Consider the following 19,034-nt stretch of genomic DNA (forward strand, 5'->3'; position numbering starts at 1 on the left):
TTTATAATGTCAACTCTCAACTGTAGTTTGTTCAATAAACTGTATTTAAAAGAAACCATAACTCTGTGTGCTGTGCAAAGACAGAGACCATATTTTTGTAGTACAAAAATCTACAGGTGTTCATACAACACTGAACCATGAAGGAGTCAATGACATCCTAACACAGTCTGCTGTGCAAACTCAGCCATGTAGTTCATTTATGGGACTGTGTATCTTGCAAACCCAGAAACCTGAGTTGAGTAGTTCAATTAAGCATAGATCCTGACATAATGTCCCCTTTTCTCCAGTTATGGGGGAGCTCCCAGCCAAGGCTCCCCCCCCCCCACAAAACTCTTGACCTTTCACGGGGTTTTACAAAGGTCCAAGTGATGTCTTGTCTGGAACCCATTTTCCTCTTCCATCAGCTTCTTCTGACTCGAGTTCTTCCAACCAAAACAGCAAGATACCATGAGCAGAAAAGACACAAAGCCTTTTGACTGGCAGCGCCCAGCTGGCTACGGGGGAGCGGAGCGCCGCGCCCTGCTGTTGCCAACCTCCCCCTCCCCCGCATCGTGACCGGGCACACGCTTCAAGCCCCGCAATCCCATTCTGAGAAGCAAGCCCTTTCCGGCAAGGCAGCGGACGGTGACGTCTCACCCAGGCCCTCTCCACCGAGGCCTGCGAGCTCCCAGGCGGGCGAAAACAATGAGCCAAGCGGGAACCTTGCCAGCCAGCCAGCCAGCCAGCCACCCTGCTCGCCCTAACCTTGCCACTCTCGTCCCAGGACTTTATCGCTACGCCTTGAGAACTTCGCACTGGAGTTCCTCGTGCAAGAAAGCCAGGGGAGTTGCTTGCTGGAAGAGCCCTTCCCATCAACTCCCCAGCCCTGCTTCAGGCGACAACATTTTTCCAGAATGACGCGCGTTCCCCACAGCGGCGCATCCAGCGCGGCGGCCCTGCCAGGCGCCTCTCCCAGCCCCGCTGGGTCCGGGTTGGAGGGCAGCGTGGGCCACCTTCGCGTCCTCTCCCCTTCTCTCGCCCCTCCCCTCGCCCCATTAAAGGCACCGCGCGCTGCAAAGCTTTGGCGCTCGATTCGGTTACCTTCTTTCGCTTTTTTCCTCCTGGCCAGAGTGCCTCCGAGCTTTCCCAGAAAAGAATCATCTTTCTTCCGGGAAGGGGGCGATTTGGGCGTTGGAGACTTGGGGGAGGAAGGCGATTTCTGAGGAGAGGTTGCCATGGCGGTGGGTCCCACAAAACAGCGCCCGAGCTTGGTGGGGAAGCGACCGCTGAGAGCCCTCGCTCGACTCAGTCACAAGCGGCTCGTCCCTATTCCCAACGGAAGCGGAATTATTCCAGGCATCTGAGGCTGTTCTGGGTCTCGCTCCTTCCCTCCCTCCCCCCTCCTTCCTCCTTCCCTCCCTCCCGCGCACACCCAGAGAAGGAGTTTTTCTCCCTTTAGGCAAACGCGCGGAGTCCGATCGGCTCTGCGGAGAGATTTCCCGGGCGCCGCCGCTCGCGCCCGCCCGCTCTCTTCCTCCGCACGCGCCGGGATAAGAGCGTTTGGGGGCTCTGCACAACAAATTGCCATTCACCTTCGGTTCACCCGCAGGAAGAACGACCCTGTTGAAAGAGGTTGCGGCCGGCATCCTATGCAAATGTATAGGGAAAACGTTCCGGCGTCTACCGCCCGCTTCTGCATAGGGCTGCCGCCTGATCCTGCTTGACAGGAAAGCCCGTGGAGCTGAATCCAGAAGTTTTCAATTCCACGGATGGCTGATGTCTCACATGCAGTGGGAGTGTTCGGGGATGGAAAGGATCCTGCGAGTCTCCGTTCTGAATAAACTCGTGTCTTTAGTTGCATTTTAGGGCTTAAAAGGGGGAGCGGTTCCGCGCATGGGATTCAGGCGGTGCTAACCCAGCAGGCTTCAACCTTTCACTCCCCAGGACTGGCCTATTCCCCATACCTGCATCATTGGCCGGGGCAGTTTCAAAAGGTAGCGTAGCCTGTGCTCCCAGAAAACATTTCCCGCGACGTCATTTCCTAGCCCAGTTTCAGTTACACATTATTTGCATTTGTACTCTGTAAATATAAAAAGCAAATCCTTGTTCCACTCAGTAAACTCTATCGCCTTTTTGCAGTCCACAGCTCACTTTAATCCCGGGGGTGGGGGGATCTAGATGTGCAGCCGCTGGATCGTGAAGATCGCACGCAGTCGATTAAGAATTTAAATTAACGTAATGTTAGGGGAGGTGTTGAAAGGGGGCTGGAAAAAGATGTTGAATGCTGCCTCTTTGATTTTGAAGGATAAGCAAGCTAGTGAGGAAGCAACAGAACAGCAAGTTGAGGAATAGAGATGGAAGCGACTCTTTCTGCATGCTGCCCAGAGATATTAAGCAACTGGGGCCAATTCCAGTTGATGTTGGTAGGTGGGAGAAGTCAGCCGAAGACACTTGAATTTTATTCAACATCTACATGAGACTACTGGAAAAGGTCATAAATGTGGTCAGATATTATTGGTATGTTGGTAATACCCAGCTTTAAATTTCAACCACTGGCTGAAGAAGAAATGCTGTGGAGGTCCTGTCCTGGTGCCTGAAGGCTGTAAGGGTCTGGATGAGGAGAATCAGGTTTAGGCTCAACTCTAGCAAGTCACTTTGGTTTCAACAACATGCTGGTCATAGTGATTTACTTGATGGAGTGACACTGTCCCAATTGTACCTAATTCATGGGTCTTCCTGGACCCTTAGCTTTTTCTCAATGAACAGGTGGCAACCTTGGCCAGAAAGGCCTATGCACAGATCATTTTGTAGGCCTGTTATATCCCTTCCTGGATTGGGAGGCCCTTCTCACAATCACTCATGCCCTAATCCCTTGTTTGGACTACTGCAATGAGCTACCCTTGAAGACAACTCAGAAGCTACAACTGTTCCAAAATGCAGCCACACAAGTAGTTATGAGTGCTTCCTGCTTTGCCCTTGTAACACCACTGCTCCATGAGCTGCACTGGTTACTGGTGAGCTTCTGGGTGCAATTCAAGGTGTATGGTGATAACCTATAAAGCCCTTCATGACTTAGGACCTGGTTACCTATGGGACAGTCTTTGTTTCTGCTCATCCAGTAAGATCTAGATGAGTTGGCATGCTCTGGATCCCAGCTGTAAATCACTGTCATCTTCTGGGACCTAGGAGACACCCATTCTTGGTAGCTACACCTGCTCTGTGGAACAGCATGACCCTTAGGATTCATTTGGTCCCAACCATGTTAGGGTTCCCTAAATCTGTAAAGATCTGCCTTTCTCAACAGCTCCTGGGGTGGAGCGGAGTGATCTATTCCCTAACAATAGTTAATGGGGAATATGTTTGTATTAGTCACCCTTTCACATGTGCACCACATAATCATTTGCCAGATCTGTTTTGTTGTTATTTTTACTTGATGTTTTAATTCTATTGTGTAAGTTGCCTAGAGTCACTGTGTGATAGAAGTGGCATACAAGTTGACAAACAAATAAATGAAATGAAAGAATAAATGTGGCTTCTTTGATGATCAACACTACAGCCCAGTTCATACCTCATACTAAACCATGATTTATTGAATAAGTTACAACTGGTGACTTTGAACAACACGGTAAGACATGAATCATGGTTTATAAATAAGAATGGCTGAATTTGCACAACCTGAAAACCCTCTTTTTAAAGTTTACTGCCACTTTAATAACGCTAGGGAAGCACACTCTTTGGCCCTTTGATAATGTTTTGCTTTAAGAAAGAACTTCCTAGGACAATATATTGGGCAGCTCCAGAAAGCCTTGACAGCCATAACAACGTATACATGTGTGTTGGATTCTGACAAATCCCAAATTAAGAAGTAATAATTTGGATGGATTGTTTTGGTATTTTGGCACAAAACACAGCCAGCCATATTCAGCTTTGATCAGAATAATGGTTAAATTACAGGCAGGCAGTTTCTGATTGAATATTAGGACAAACTTCCCAGCGGTAATAACAGTTTGACAGAACCAATTAAGTGGAGAGGTGATGGGCTTCACTGGATGTGTTTAAGCAGTATCTAGGGACTGAATCACATTCAGAACATTGCAAACCATTTGTTTTAGAAACTGTACTTTCAGAAATGTACCAAATCAGCTGCATTGATTTGTCCCAGGGAATGGTATGTTTTGCAGATTCCTGGCAGATAGATATTTTTCAATGAAGCTTTGATGTGGATTCCTACATTGAGCAGAAGCTATTTAGACTCAATATTCTCAATGCCCTCTTTCAACTCCTGATTTAATGGAACTGACTCTCCATAAAGTTCTGGTTCTGATTTGTGTCACCAGAATTGCTTTCTTATAGACAGCTGCACTGGGAAGAGAAGGAGTTGGATGTCAGTGAGCAAACTTCCCCTGAACGTATTTCATTTCTGAGTGTGTTGCAATGGCAAGATGTGATTCCATGTTTGGCTCTATTTTCTCCTCAGCAGATTTTCATGATTTTTTTCAGCAATCCTGGCTTATTTCATAGTGTTCATAAGTCTGTGGACTCCCCAAGTTCCTGAATACCACCCCCCAATCATTCAATCTGCTTAATGCTTCATTTCTTGAATATGACTTGCAGTTCTAGTCCACTGTTTACTCTGTGTGTTTAACATAAAGGAAATAAATCCACAGTTCTAAGAGATGCTTTATAAAAAGATTGACATAAAAAGTTTGGGGATGGGAATTTGTAGCAGAGAGGTGCATGTGTTATTCAGTTTTTTTTCTATCTCAATGTTTCATTTCTCCAAGTTATTTCCCCAAATCATTTTCCAAATATGTATTTGCTCTGGCAGAGAAAAAAAAGCTGAGAAAAGATACTGCATAACACTCTGTGCCTCAGGGCATTTCTCTTTTTCATTTCTTCTTCCAAAAGCTGCTTGCCAAGATACTGTTTCACTTTTGCAAATAAGCTTTACTTTGATTTTGCCCCCCCCACTAAAAAATGATGTATAAAAAATTTGGGCTTGCACAGTCCAGTAACTCTGGTGATTATACAAAAACATAAGCAAGAATATATACTATTTTATGAACCAAAACATATTCTACAGATCACAAGGAACCCTGAGTACATGGAACTTTAGTTTATGGGTACAGTGTATATTGTGTCAACTGCAAAATACTTTTTCTGCTACTAGCCAGATAATAAATCATTGGTGTTTCTAATTAATCACCTATTTCCTAATCATGTTGCTCAAGAGGAGGAGGAGGTGACCATCCTTTTTGGCTTATTGTGTCATCTGAAAATGGTCACATTTTTATTCCTTTCCTTGAAAAATGGGATGTCTTTTCTGCCATATAGTATTTATAAACATCTGCTATAAGGAAGTGGTAAAACTTTTTCACTAGCAGAGGTAACATAAAACTAAAATCAGCTTCAGTATAGAGTTCATTTTTACTTAACACATCAGTGATAGGACACAGAAATGATTCTATAAACTGTAAGCACTTGATTTCATTAAGTACTTCTAAAAATTCAGCAGTTCATGACTTGGTTGATCACCAATATAGTAACTTAGATCATAGATAAAAATAGGAATCTGGCTACTGTGTACATTGCTGCATTTAAAATGGTAAACTCTTAAATTATCCAATACAATTTTAGAAGTAATACATTTTATTATGACTACAGAGAATAACTTATACTACATTGGTGATATATGACTCAATACACACACTTGATGAAAATGAGTGTATACAACATAAATTATAAAATTCAGCTATTTTGCATTTCTTTCTTAAAAAATGGGTATTATATGCCAGCTTGGCCAGATATTATTCATGATGCACATTAGATATTGACCAAGCATAAAATTGAAGGTCACAGGATAAATATGTTTGTAAGTTAACATTCTGTGTAAACACCAAATTATAATCAATACTGAAAATCACACGTCACCTATTTCTTCAACCACCGTTACAAGTATTTACGTCTGTGAATGTGTATGTGTCCGCGCATGTATGTGTGTGTATTATGAATTATTTAGGGTCCACTTTAGATATCCAAAAGCAAATTTTTAGAGCAAACTGCCCCTTTTAGACAATTCAGTGAAATGCAACCTGTTGTGTCCAAAGTTACTGAAACCAAATCAGGATCAAATATTATTAATTAATTGTGACTAAAACAAATCACTATTTTTGGACTTTCTATATTAAGAGAAACTTCAGCTCAAAAGCATGAAATAAATTTTCATTCTCATACTGCGCTCAAAGGAAGACGATTGATGCTGGGAACATTGTGGCTTGTATGCAGTCACCAAAACCCAGTCTCCTATCCTGGGGCTTGGTTGCATTTATGTTGTATAGGATCAGGTAATATGCTATTTGTATCAGAATCCAGTTAATTCCTTTCCCACCAGTCAGGGACCACAGGTTTTTGCACATAAAAGTTTTATACATTACTTGATATTCTTTAGCAGAAGCGGCAATACTTTTTATGCACATTTTACACAGTAACAGTTTTTTAAAAACATTTCCATTTGGAACGGCAAGCAAGGATGTTCAAAAGCAACTATTCTGTTGTCCTACATCTCTCATACAAGTTTTAAAAAACAAACTACAAAAATAAAACTATTTAGAGTAAACCAATAGTTTTTTATCATTTGTTTCAGTACAAATAGTCCACTTAATCTCTTGACATTTTGTTCAGAAAAAACCTTGTATATTAAATTACAATGTGCAAAATACAAATATCTACCAACATTTTAAAATTTAATATGTATAGTGCCTTTTACCTTGTAAACACATCTTATAAATTGTGTTTGCTTAACACTGCACTGATTCCTTTGTGTTGTTATTTATTTACATTATACGTGTAATTTCTAATCACAAGGACACCTTCCTCCACTTCAAGAATTAATGTAAAAAATTAAGGCCCTAGTGTATGTAGTGGTATGTATTTTAATCACTGGAAGCCCTTTTGTCATCCATCTATAAACAAAATATGTTTACAAATGAGAAAAATGGATTGAAGGACCCTACTCTTAAGGAAAAGTAAAGCCGTGTTGTGGTTTTGTAACTTTCAAGAATTCTCAGAATTAAAAATCCACAAAGTAGAAAACAAAGATAATTTTAGTATTATTTCTTCAGTGGAAGTGTATTAGATAAGGCCCAGCTAAAATTCATTCTTTTTGCACAAAGGCCAGTATGAATAGTTATTTTTATATCACTTAATTGGAACATTACTCCTTCCTCCTACAGTTGTACCATGTAATAAGATTTTGATCCTAATACATTGATAGTATTCACTATGCTGGAAGGACAATTATTTTCTGAGAACTGTGTACATCCTTCAGTATTTGCATTTGTCAGGCAGTGTAAAACTTCTCAAAATGTAGTTCATCTTATTCACGCTTTCTGTCCCTTCAGGAAGATACTGTTAGCTTCCTCCTGCCTCTTTTCTCATCATATCCCTTGTTCATTATTTAGGCCCTGTCACAAATACAAAGGTTAAAAAGTTAACATAATTTCTCTTAATGCATTAAATGGCATAATGGATTCATTATATTTGGTATTAGTGTGACAAAAAGGGGGGAGAAACTGAACCAGGACCACTTGTGTCTACTTATTATGCTCTTATGTCCATGAATACCATTGGACATGGGATATATAAATGCTCACCAAACATTGTGAACAGGTTGTCCACTTGTACCGCTGTATGTGCAGACTTTTATGTCCCATCAGGGATGCTATCGAATCAGGGATTCATATACAAACTTGCTAAATGAACATATATGAGAAGCTTCTTTTCACACGCGTGTATACTGTACAGGCTTTCATTAAAAAGGCAATTCATAGTTCCAGCAGGAACATATGTGAACCCACCCTCTGTCTGTAATCAAAATGAATGCTAAATGGAATCCTCTATTGGGATTACTTGGCGAGAGTAATTTTCAACAGTCCTTTCCCTATCCTAATCAAATATCTTAATTGCTTTTAAATTTTCTTTTAAAATGATGGCTCAAAAGTTGATTTAATTTTCAGCAAGTCCTACACTAAAAACCTTCAACACTGGTATTTAAATGTATATACATATAGTATCTCTCACACCTTGTGGGGTAAGCAACATCATGCAAAGAGTGAGAAGTAGAGAGTGAAATAAGTGAAAGACAGGAGGTAAAAGGAAAATCTAACTAAATCTGGTTTATACCAACACCATTTATTATACCTCTCCATACCTTCAATCCATGCTTTCACCACATCATGCATTGCCTTTTGTCCTTAAAACTTCTCATCTTTCCATTTTCTTGATCTTCCCTTCCTCTCAACCCATTCTTTCTCCATATATTTCTTTTCTGATTTGATTCTCATTCATTGTCTCTTTATTACCAAATCACCTCAACTTTTTTCATACTGATTTCTCACTTTCATATTACTACATTCATTCAGCAGCCATCCATTTTTGACTGCACAAGAAACAATAAGTAATTGTCCATGCCTACTGCATAAGGGAATTAAAACAGGTCACTTCAGCAGATCCAACACTACCAACAGTAATATGAGTTTGCTTGTAGCAATGTACAGGTAGTCCTCACTTACCAACCATTCATTCAACAACCATTCAAAGTTACAACAATGCTGAACAAGGAGACTTACAGTCAGTCCTCAAAGTTGTGGCTGTTGCAGTATCCCCATGGTCACATGATTGCAATTCAGGTGCTTGGCAACTGGCAGGCATTTATGATAGTCACAGTGTCCAGCAGTCACATGATCGCCATTTGTGACCTTCATAGCCAGCTTCCAACAAGCAAAGTCAACGGGGAAGCCAGCAGGAAGTCACAAGTCACAGTCATGTGACATCACACTTAATGACCCATGGTGATTTGCTTAACAACCGCAGCCAGAACTGACAAACTGTTGTTGTAAGTCAGGTGCAGTCACATGATTTTTCACTTTACAACTGTGTCATTTGGTGACAGTTGCTGTTCCCAATTGCAGTTGGTAAGTGAGCACTACCTGTACCCATTTGCAGGTGATATATATTGATTTTGTATACAAAATACACCTTCCACCATTACCTTAAATATCTATTTTGTTATCATCAGTAGTTATTTTTCTGTCTCGGTCCTCCTCCAGTCATTCCGATGATCTTCCAGTTCTATATCTTTGGCTCTGAAACAAGAAAAAGACCCCATTATAAGGACAGATCCTTTAATAACTCTTACTGTTATTCTACACAAAGTGGATCAAGATCCTTGTTTCAGCAAGGCAATGAAAGTCCATGTGTTCAAGCTCATTTCCATTTGTATCATCATTCTCCCCCCAAATACGGATAGTAATATCTAATCAATTACAATTCTGAAGGGAAAAAATACATAAGAGACAACCTCATAAAGATTGTTATGATTGCACTGACAGAGCCAGTGTAATGCAGTTGATGGTATTGTAAACAAAGATTGAATTCAGCAAAGATGCTTACAGGTAGTTCTCGCTTAACAACACTAATTGGTACCAGGAACTCCATCATTGACACAATTGTAAGTTGAAAATCCACGTGACCGCATCACTTAGCTCTGGCAGTTCCGGCAATCCCGGCTGCCATTGTTAAGCAAGGATCACACGGGTCGTTAAGCAAGGACCTCATGTGACTGTGACTTGCGACTTCCTGCAGGCTTCCTCATTGACTTTGCTTGTCAGAAGCTGGCAGGGAGGTCGCAAATCGTGATCATGTGACTGCGGGGATGTTGCGACAGTCGTAAGTATGAGGACCGGTCATAACTACCACTCATTCAGTGCCGTTGTAAGTTTGAATAGTTGCTGAATGAGTGGTTGTTAAACAAGGACCACCTGTATCAGGTATTCTAGTTATTATCTCTCAGCCTAATGTGCATTACAGATTTAGTTATTACTGGCGTAAAATGAGATAGTTGCTATTAACAGTACCCTGGACAAAAGCTACACTGTCCACTGTATAAAAACATATAACAAGAGACTTCCAGCTTCTTCATATATTTCCCTTTATCATGTTCACGACTGAATATGTGTTATATACACAAATGTGTAATGTACACAGTGTATATGACTTTATTGTTGGTATAACATTTCACCATTTAAAGTGGTACAGTTGGCAACCTTCCAAGTCACTGTCTAATTACCTATTCCAGGGTTTCTCAACCATGGCAACTTCAAGACTTTTGGACTTCAACATATGTTGGCTGGGGAATTCTGGGAGTTTAAATCCACACATCTTAAAGTTGCCAAGGTTGAAAAACCCTGGTAGGGATGCATTGGGAATTTTTTTCTGGACATCTTTTTCCTCTCAGCAACAGCTGGATCTGGCCCTTTTTCAAACTCACTTGCCATCTCCTCTCACAAACACACCAACTTTGGTCCAATTCTGTTGCGTTTTCAAGAGTAAACCCCAAGCCCCTTTATATAATTTCTTTCCTAAATTCCATTGGATCGGAAAGAATGAAAAAAGGGTCTATGTCTTGCAGCATATTTGTGATGCTGCAATGGTTGTATTTCCTCAGAACACAGATACATGCAGAAACAGTATGCTGGAAATTTAAATTATGATTATGAGGTATATGCCAGTATGTTGGGAATTCAGAAGAAGCAGGTATATGTTTTTCAACCTACAGTTCTTTGATTGCTGATTCAGATTGCTTTGCTGATTTTAAATCCATTTGTCTCTCTGTCCCTCAGGAAAGCTAAAAGTACAGCATGTAAATTCCTAGAATCCTTTTTTAAGGAGAAATTAAGAAATTAACTCCTAACTGTACTGCATGATGTTTTTGTTTTGCTCTTAGTTTTATTTCCTCTCAATAGTGTTGCAACTCTTCCATGGCACTCAAAGGAGATGGAGATGTTGCAACCCCCACTTGCAGGCAAGGCAGGCTGGCTGGCTGTACTTCTCCACCTATCAACTTGGCCAGATTTTGAAAACATTGCCTCCAGTAAGATTGAAGCACACTTTACTTGGGGAGCGTAGAAGTCACGCTAAAAAAAAAAAAACCTGTCAAAAATAGTTTGAGGTGGGGGATAATGTACTCTGGAATGATTCTTCCCGATATATGACAACCCTCATTCTCCTTGCCTTTAGAAAAGCCTTCAAAACCTAGCTTTTTACCCAAGTATTGAGGTCCAGAGGAGTGGAGTCAACTTTAGTTGTTTAATTATCCTGTTTGGTTCACTATATGTATATACTGGAGTGTTTTAATGATGTAGGGTTGTTGTTGTGATGGTGGTTGTTGCTATTATTGTCATTGTTTACAAACTCGTGTGCCACCCAAAGTCACATTACTAGAGTTGGATGGCCTTATAAATGCAATAAATAAATGGGATATTAAAGGAAAACAGAATAAGGAAACAAGGTGGGAATCATATTGTACAGCTCAGGAATGAATAATACGTCACAATAATAGGATTAAATGTTTGTACAAATGGCTCAAGATTATGATTGACTAGGAGTTCTATCTCAATTCAGAGGTAAAAAATATAAAAAGGGCTTTTATCATTTATTTATTTATTTATTTATTTATTCATTCATTCATTCATTATATTCAACCTTGCCAATATAGATTTCAGATCAGCACGAAAATATTCTTAGAAGATATTCCATAAAAGCTTTTCACTAAGAATAATATAAAAAGGAATAACTATCTAACTTCAAACCATAATAACAATATGCTATGCAATGGATAATGCAGCAGTTTAGTTCTGTAATGGACATATGCATGCTGGAAAGAGAAAATCCTCCCTCCCCCCCCCGACACACACACACACACACGTATTCTCACCATTAATGGCAAACTATCAATTCTGACTTACATGATCAATAGTTCAGCTTCATAGCGCATTAATCTATTCTTCTCCAACACTAGTTCAAACCATTCATGTAACAGTTGAGCTTCATCTTGTGTGCTGGAATCTGTTTAAGAAATTTTTAAAATGCCAGAATCAGTTTTTCTTCCTTATGATCCCAAAAGTTGCATCATGTAGAGAGAAGCAGTGCTCATTAAAACGTCTTCTGAAACACTCCACATCCATTTTCTAAGTATTTTCAAACATTACAGCCAAAATTTGCTGAACTGAAGGTTAGAAGACATTAAGTTCCATTTTTGACACAGGGCTCTGTCACACAGCAGCATGAAAGTGCTGTTATCCAACATGGGAGCCAGCAGAAAACCATGCTGGCTTAACGAAGGGCTGACCACACTTCCAGCAATGAAGCAGAATAGGGATTTTGTCTGCACCAGAAAAGAGGGAGAGTTGAGAGCCATGGTGAGGAATATCTTCTTTGGGGCCAGTCATGGCCATGTTTCTGTGGGATTGGAGAACTGACACCAAAGGAGACAGTCTCCTTCTCTCCCTCCACTTCTCCTGCCACCTATGGCAGGAGAAGCAGAGGGCAAGGGGGGAAACAAGCCTTCTGCTACCTGTTCTCCAGGTGTACAGAGTGATCACAAAAGCTCCTTTGGTGCCAATTCTCCAATTCCTCAGAGTGATTACACCGAGAAATTGGAGAACTGGCACCAAAGGAGCTTTTCTCCCCTGCAGCTGTCCCCCATTTTCCCTGCTATGGGTGGGAGGAGAAACAACTTGCCACAGATTGACCACCTGGCACACCTAGAGGCCAAAACCTGCCATTTTTGAAGTGAAGCAAGAAAAGCGGGGTGGTGGTGGTGGTGGCTACCTTTGTTGTGGGGCAGAGACAAGTTGAGAATGACACTGTGTGTTCGTGTCCTTGACAAATAATTAGTGGTGCCTCTTTATGCCCTGGCAAGCAGGACATGTATATAAGTTCTTACTCTCACATATTTAAAATGCTTTTTCACCAGGTAGTTTCCAAGACTTTCCAAACCAGATTGGAACCAACGGAAGTGGTTATTTCCTACTGCTTGTTCCCACCATTTTTATTTCTAAGTTTTTCTCTTCCACTGGAACATATTATACATGCTTTCGTTGTCCACAGAACCAGGGCCTGTGTTTTCCTAAATGCACATACACTTGCAATGCTTTGTCACATGGGCATAGCTCAATCTGGGGCAGTTCCTATTTGTTTGTGGTATACAACCAAAATACAGCCCTTATACTGATATATCACATTAGAAAAATCTGCACTTTCATTAGCTTTCACAAATAGTAGAGATGGAGAAAACAGTATAGCAGAACAACCAGAGTTTCTATTTTGATACCGCATTGCTAGTGATGGAATATATATACTGTATAGAAAAGCCTTAGGGAAACAGTGATTTCAGAATACGGTCGATGCCTTTGCTATTCTAAAGTTAAGTTGCACAGAATAAAAATCAGTGCCTAAATGGGAGACTGCCCCAGAAGATCTTCTGAACTTTAAAAGAAAAAGTAGAACAGACCAATCACTATTAACCTGGTGTGTGCCCCAGTAATAATGAATGTTATTCATAAGGCTAAGATTATTTCAGGTTTTTCTAATGCATAGGTGATTGTTGCTCCAGTTGTGATCCTCTTAGGCACATTTTACTCAGCGCCTTTAGAGCACTTTATTTCACCCCCACACACTCTTATTCAGTCCAGTAGCTAATGAGTAATTCCCCCTAACAAAAGAGCCTTTCATTTCACTCTCACACAATTATTAGAGGGGAGTTGCATTAATGTCATGGAAGACTACTGTTTGCAGGCCTGTCTCTAAATTTGGTTATTAAGAACCTTTGCGGCTCAATAATATTGCTTAACTGTGATGATTTTCTAATTACCGTAATAATACCTATTAAATCACTTGAACTCCATAAGCACAGCCCTGCTTAAATGCAGCTTAATCTAATTAGACCTGGTTATTTATTAAGCAATAATGCACTATATTTCTAAAGGGTGAATAAATGGAACCATAAGGGCTGTAACCGTACATTAACGACATAAACATGGTTATAAGCAACTTCCCTAAATTAATAATTTTCAGAGGTTGTTTGCCAAAACTACATGTAAGATTGACAGATGAGAAATAATCACTCCCTCTTTTAGAACACCAGCATCTCTGTCGATCAATCAATAGAGGGTGGAAAAAACTGACCTTAATAAAAGGAATTAAATTACTAAGGATAGGGAATGGAGCAGAAACCTTTGGTCTCCCAAGACATGCCAAGTAAGTAATGGCATAACAACTTAGCAGATCCAAGCAAAATAAAAGTCTGTACATTGTTGAGTCCAACAGATATTCAGTTCTTAAGACTTTTAGGTTTAATGCCTCCAGCATGTTCCATCCGTATGAGAACCCTTGTTTTGCTTTCTGTTGTGGTAGATAGGGATGCTTTTGACAAAGACTCTTCTAGGAGTTTTTTAGTATCAGTGTCCTTGAATCAGTATCATTTTCTATGGTCTGAGCCCCTTGTGCAAGAAACCATTGTTGCCACTGAGTTAGCACAGGTGGAGAAGTGAGACTCCAGATCAGGGAGAATGGAGATGACCAGTTACCCTCTGATGTGTTAATTCCAAGGTTGCATTAGAGCTGGAGAGATCAGCACAATTCCATCAGCAACCTGGAACTCAGAGCAAGCAACCAGCCTTCTTGGGCAGAAGCGTGGAATGAGGCCAGCTCACAGCAAGAAATCTGTGCTGAGCACAAGGCAAATTTAAAGTCTCTCTCACAAGACAAAATGCATGATGAAGACAGCAATTTTTAAAAGGTACCACCTGCTGCAGGCTGAAAACTAATTTAGCATACTTTGGAGCAATGAAGTAACTGTTTGCCCTTCCAGCTATCTGTAAAAAAAAAAGAAAAAAAGGTGCAGTTGCTGTGCACTGAGGACCAGTAGGCTGTCATGTGCATTTTCTAAAGTTTCTAGAAAATATATTAAGCCCTACCTATGGCATCTTCAAATTGCCTATGGTTTAGATGTGCTGGTGCCTAGAGTGATGCCCAGAGGCACCAGGATGCCTGCAGGCATTGCACTTCATTTTGTATTGGCCTGCTTGGCAAATGGTCTCTCTGGTGCCTCCTCAGAGCCTAGTTCCTCTTCAGCCTCTTTTGCTCTCTATGTTGGCATCTCTCTTTCCTTCTGCTTAGACCAGGGTTCCTCAACCTCAGCAATTTTAAGATATGTGGACTTCAATTTCTACAATTCCCCCAGCCAGCGTGCTGGCTAGAGGAATCCTGGGAGTTGAAGTCCACACATCTTAAAGTTGCTGAGGTTGAGGAACCCTGGCTTAGATAAATGAAAGCATCAACAGACATCTGCAACGGTGGGAGGAGAAGGAAGGAGACAGAAGGAAGAGGCAGAAGAAGCTAAGCTTGGTGGTGTTAAAGAACGAAAAGCAAGCTGAGCAGTGGAAAATCCACAACTAAAAGGAGGATATCAAAAATCAGGGGAGATCGGGCTGACTTTTTTCCTCCTTTCCCTTTCTTGCCTTTGTCCATCCTCTCCCTTTCCCTGGTTTTCTTCTACTCCTTCCTCTGTATTCTCCTTCTCCATTCTCCTTTTTCCGTCCTCCGTAATGCTTTTTTTAAAAAACCATTCTCCTTCTTCTGTGCTTGCTTCCAATCTTTCTATAATGCAGTGTTGGTGTCACTGAAGAGATGGATGTCTTCGTAAGAAGGGAGGAGATGTGAAAGTAGGAATTAATAAAAGTGAAATTGGGAGAGGGTGGCTGAGCGCAAAAAAGAAGAGTTCCTTCACCTTTCCCTTATTCTTTTTGTTACACAGCTCTAATGTGCTAGAATTCTACCCTCTTTTAAATTTTGCCTCTCCTGATAAAAAGGCGTGGTTCCATGAAATATGCTATCCTAAGACAGCCCATAGGAATACAGATCCACAGTCAGTTCCTGAGCCAAGTAATCTGCCCGAGAATCTCCTCTATTAGCCTTCAGTGACACTGGCCTAAGAGGTACTAAAAAGTCAAGCAGCCTTTTCCTTTCCAGTATCTGTTTGTTTCAATGGGTGGATTTAAATAATGGCCTGCTGTCCTGCCTTCTTCTGGGGGGACCCTCACTGCCCAAGTGAAATTTATCACTAAATAAACATGTGCAGCTGATAACTGAGCTTGATTCTGGGTGACTTCATGGACATGTCCATGTTGCTATCTCGGCAGCAATATAGAAGTGAACTGCCGTTTTCTTTTAACTCCCCAGTCTAGCCTACAACATGGGATTTTCTTGTGGCCTCTCAAACACTAACTACATCTGATTGTTACTGCCACCTACTGTAGCTGCTGAGTTGTATTCGATGGTTGGGCATTGTCCTGTACATTTCAAGATTAGCCATGGTGTCCCCAGCAGTCATTATATGATATCAAGGGGGAAAGTTCTCACATACTCAAAAACGCTCATGGGCCTAAAAGTTTCCTGTATCCCATGCTATTCTAACCTATTCTAACAGGATAAAAAGTTAAGTGTAACTGAATTTTCTTACATCTCAAACAGCTTCAGGAGGGCTAGCATATTCTTCAGATCACAGAATTTCTGCCATTCTTACCTGCTTCTCCTCGTAGTTCCCTCTCTAGTTGAACACCATACACCTCAAGAGCTCGCTGTTGCTCTTCCACTTCTTCCAATAACCGTTGGATAGCCTGGACAAATGAAGAAATAAATTTAAGAAATAAAATCTACAAAGAAATATAGATGCTACTTTGGTATATTTACTTCATGGCTCTCTATTCAGATAGACAGTGACTCATTATGATGATATTGCTATTTTTCTAACCATTACAGTGGAGTTACTGGGAACTAAATGTAGGATTTTCAGCATACATATTATATTCCTTTGGGTGTTTCTCCATTTCCCTACCCCAAGAAAATGTATTTAAGCACAGACAAGTGCTTTTTTCTCAATAGTTGCATTTCATTTCATCATAATGCTAAAACAAAAACAAGCTCCAAGAAAATATTTGGAGATTTATATATATATTTCCATTGGCAAATATTGCCAGGAACCACATTAGTACCAATAAAACTGCATAACTCTTCTTCAGCAGTCATGCAGCTGTGATATTTGCTAAAATCTATTCTATTGAGAAAAAGCACTATGATTACCCACAATAATAGCACACATGTATAAAAAAGAGTCTGGTTACACGGGTTCTAAGGCCCACAAATTTTGTTGGCAAAAAGAATTAATGTGTAGAACTATCCTGAATAAATAGATTAAAATAGCAATGTAAATTACAGTACAGAATGAAAAAAAGATCAGTCAAGACAAGGGATTGGAGACTTTATAATTGATCCAAACCATAATATGTTGGTATCTTCCACCAATCCTGGGACAAAGCCTTTCATTTACCAACCTTCTATCAGAAAATCAAATCAAACATTTATTATGGACGTAAAGCCATCAGTCCAAGAAAAAAGTAAAACAGGTAAAAGGGAACATATATAAAACTAAAAAGAAAGGAAGTTAGTATGAAATTTTGAGACCCGTGGAGAGGTGGGTAGTGCATAAAAAGGCATAGAATTGGGCAACCTGGAAAGATATATCCAAACATGGATCAGGCAGAAGTGACAAAGAGAAGTCATGCTCTCTACCAGGAAATGTCTTCAGGATAGGGTAAATAAAAATCATCTGGGATTTCTTGTAGAGAGGACAGTGAAGGAATATATGGCTGAAAGACTCCACTGAGCCATCCCCATAGGGACATACACATTGATGAAGGGGAATATTTTTGCAGTGCCCCAACAAGATGGCAGAAGACATGCATCCAGCCTGTCCACATTTCTGCTGTTCAATACATTTGACTTTATGGCACGAAACTAATTACCTGTGCTTTGTGAAGTCTTTTTAGTTCTTCCTGTTTAACCAGTTGCTTTGTTTCTTTTGCCAACTTTCTGTTTCTTCTAAGAGTACTTTTAGCCTACAAAAATAAACAACAGCACATACAAAAGGAAATCAATACTTTGTACTTAGCTACAGTTTTTCATAGACTTTTCTTTTAATGTGAATGTTAAGTAGCTTTTGACTATGTTTGCTGGGCACATTCTGAGCCATTTGTTCTCATCAGTAAGAACCGTACCACAGTCTTAGTTAGGCATTAACATTTTCTGTCGATAATGGAAATGGTAATGTTCTGTCAATTAAGATAAAACAGCACATTTATAAAACCAGGACATATAATCTTGGTGGTTCTAAAGTAAACATTAGGGAATTTAGCATCACATTCAAATCTTCCTTAACTTACTACAGCTGTAAAATATTAAATCATATACTCCACCAGGAAAAGGAAATATTGAGCGCTTTCATGCAAAATGCAGGTAGATTTAGGATTACACATTTCAATGTAGATGTTTTATTTATTATGCTATATGCCCATTCTGATTACAAAGTGAAAAAATAAAAATAGTAATAAAATGCAGTGCTACCCACTTACAAAGAAAATATAAAATTTGTCCTATCATAATAGTTGATCTATGCTAATCATTCTGTGAGGGGCTTTGCTATAACAGAGCTGCAACCACTCAAAGGGTATTGGTGCAGTTGCTCTGAGATCTTCCAAAGTCATCCGGGCATCCATTTGGCCAGGATAAAATGGCCTTTGAATTGCAGTAGCTTCAAGGAGCAGAGGCAGAGGAGTGTTTTGCTAGCAAGCAAAGTGTCTCATCAAATGATTTTACACATGGGCATTAAAATTGGTCTCTAACTGGTAGCATCTAAAATGCCCAGGATATTGAGAATGTCTCCATCATCATCATCATCATCGTCATCATCATCATCTCCAGACAAATCTTCAATTCCAGTGATCAACCATGCCTGACCACCCATAACAGCGTCATAAATAGCACTGAGGGCAAAGTAATGTCTTGTAGCACCTGCAGAAGAAGTACAGTCACTCAGCACGGCTCTCTGATACTGTTCCTTCAAGTAGGAGTCAATCTACAATGTTCTCAACCTTCAGTGCATGACACAACATAAGGGGATATCCAACAGCATCAGTAAGACATGGGCTCAGCCAAACACATCAACTTCCTTAGAGAAAGACCAGGCTAAATAATCTGGTATTTGAATCCTGAGGATAACCAAGCCCCAGTACTAGTTCCAAAAGATCAGATGCTGGTCTCACAGTGCCTGATTCTGATGCTGAGGATTTAAAAGCAAAGCTCCCAGTCTTTGAGAACAC

At 40.4% G+C, this 19,034-nt stretch overlaps 2 protein-coding genes across 3 annotated transcripts in view; both read right to left on the bottom strand.

Moving 5' to 3' along the window:
• PARVA (parvin alpha) overlaps positions 1–1,893 on the bottom strand; it is an 87,491-nt gene extending 85,598 nt beyond the window's left edge. Inside the window, exons 1-2 of one of the 2 annotated variants that reach the window (XM_007426362.4) lie at positions 1,572–1,893; positions 1,081–1,305 (exon numbers count right to left, since the gene is read on the bottom strand). In XM_007426362.4, coding sequence (XP_007426424.1) covers positions 1,081–1,216 — 136 coding nt within the window. In that variant the 5' untranslated portion in view covers positions 1,217–1,305; positions 1,572–1,893. Of the gene's footprint in view, positions 1–1,080; positions 1,363–1,571 lie in introns of those variants that run through there. The other variant, XM_025165518.2, reaches the window with a different exon arrangement.
• Positions 1,894–5,496: 3,603 nt separating this feature from the next.
• The window catches only part of LOC103059454 (F-actin-monooxygenase MICAL2-like), a 43,334-nt gene continuing 29,796 nt past the window's right edge, over positions 5,497–19,034 (bottom strand). Inside the window, exons 8-12 of the mRNA XM_088145924.1 lie at positions 17,682–17,774; positions 16,403–16,496; positions 11,784–11,883; positions 9,029–9,122; positions 5,497–7,442 (exon numbers count right to left, since the gene is read on the bottom strand). Coding sequence (XP_088002050.1) covers positions 9,059–9,122; positions 11,784–11,883; positions 16,403–16,496; positions 17,682–17,774 — 351 coding nt within the window. The 3' untranslated portion in view covers positions 5,497–7,442; positions 9,029–9,058. The remainder of the gene's footprint in view (positions 7,443–9,028; positions 9,123–11,783; positions 11,884–16,402; positions 16,497–17,681; positions 17,775–19,034) is intronic.

The sequence above is a fragment of the Python bivittatus genome, unplaced genomic scaffold (assembly GCF_059951505.1).
Source record: "Python bivittatus isolate LINGU-HERP-01145 unplaced genomic scaffold, Pbiv_v1 ctg000480_np1212, whole genome shotgun sequence".
Taxonomy (NCBI): Eukaryota; Metazoa; Chordata; class Lepidosauria; order Squamata; family Pythonidae; genus Python; species Python bivittatus.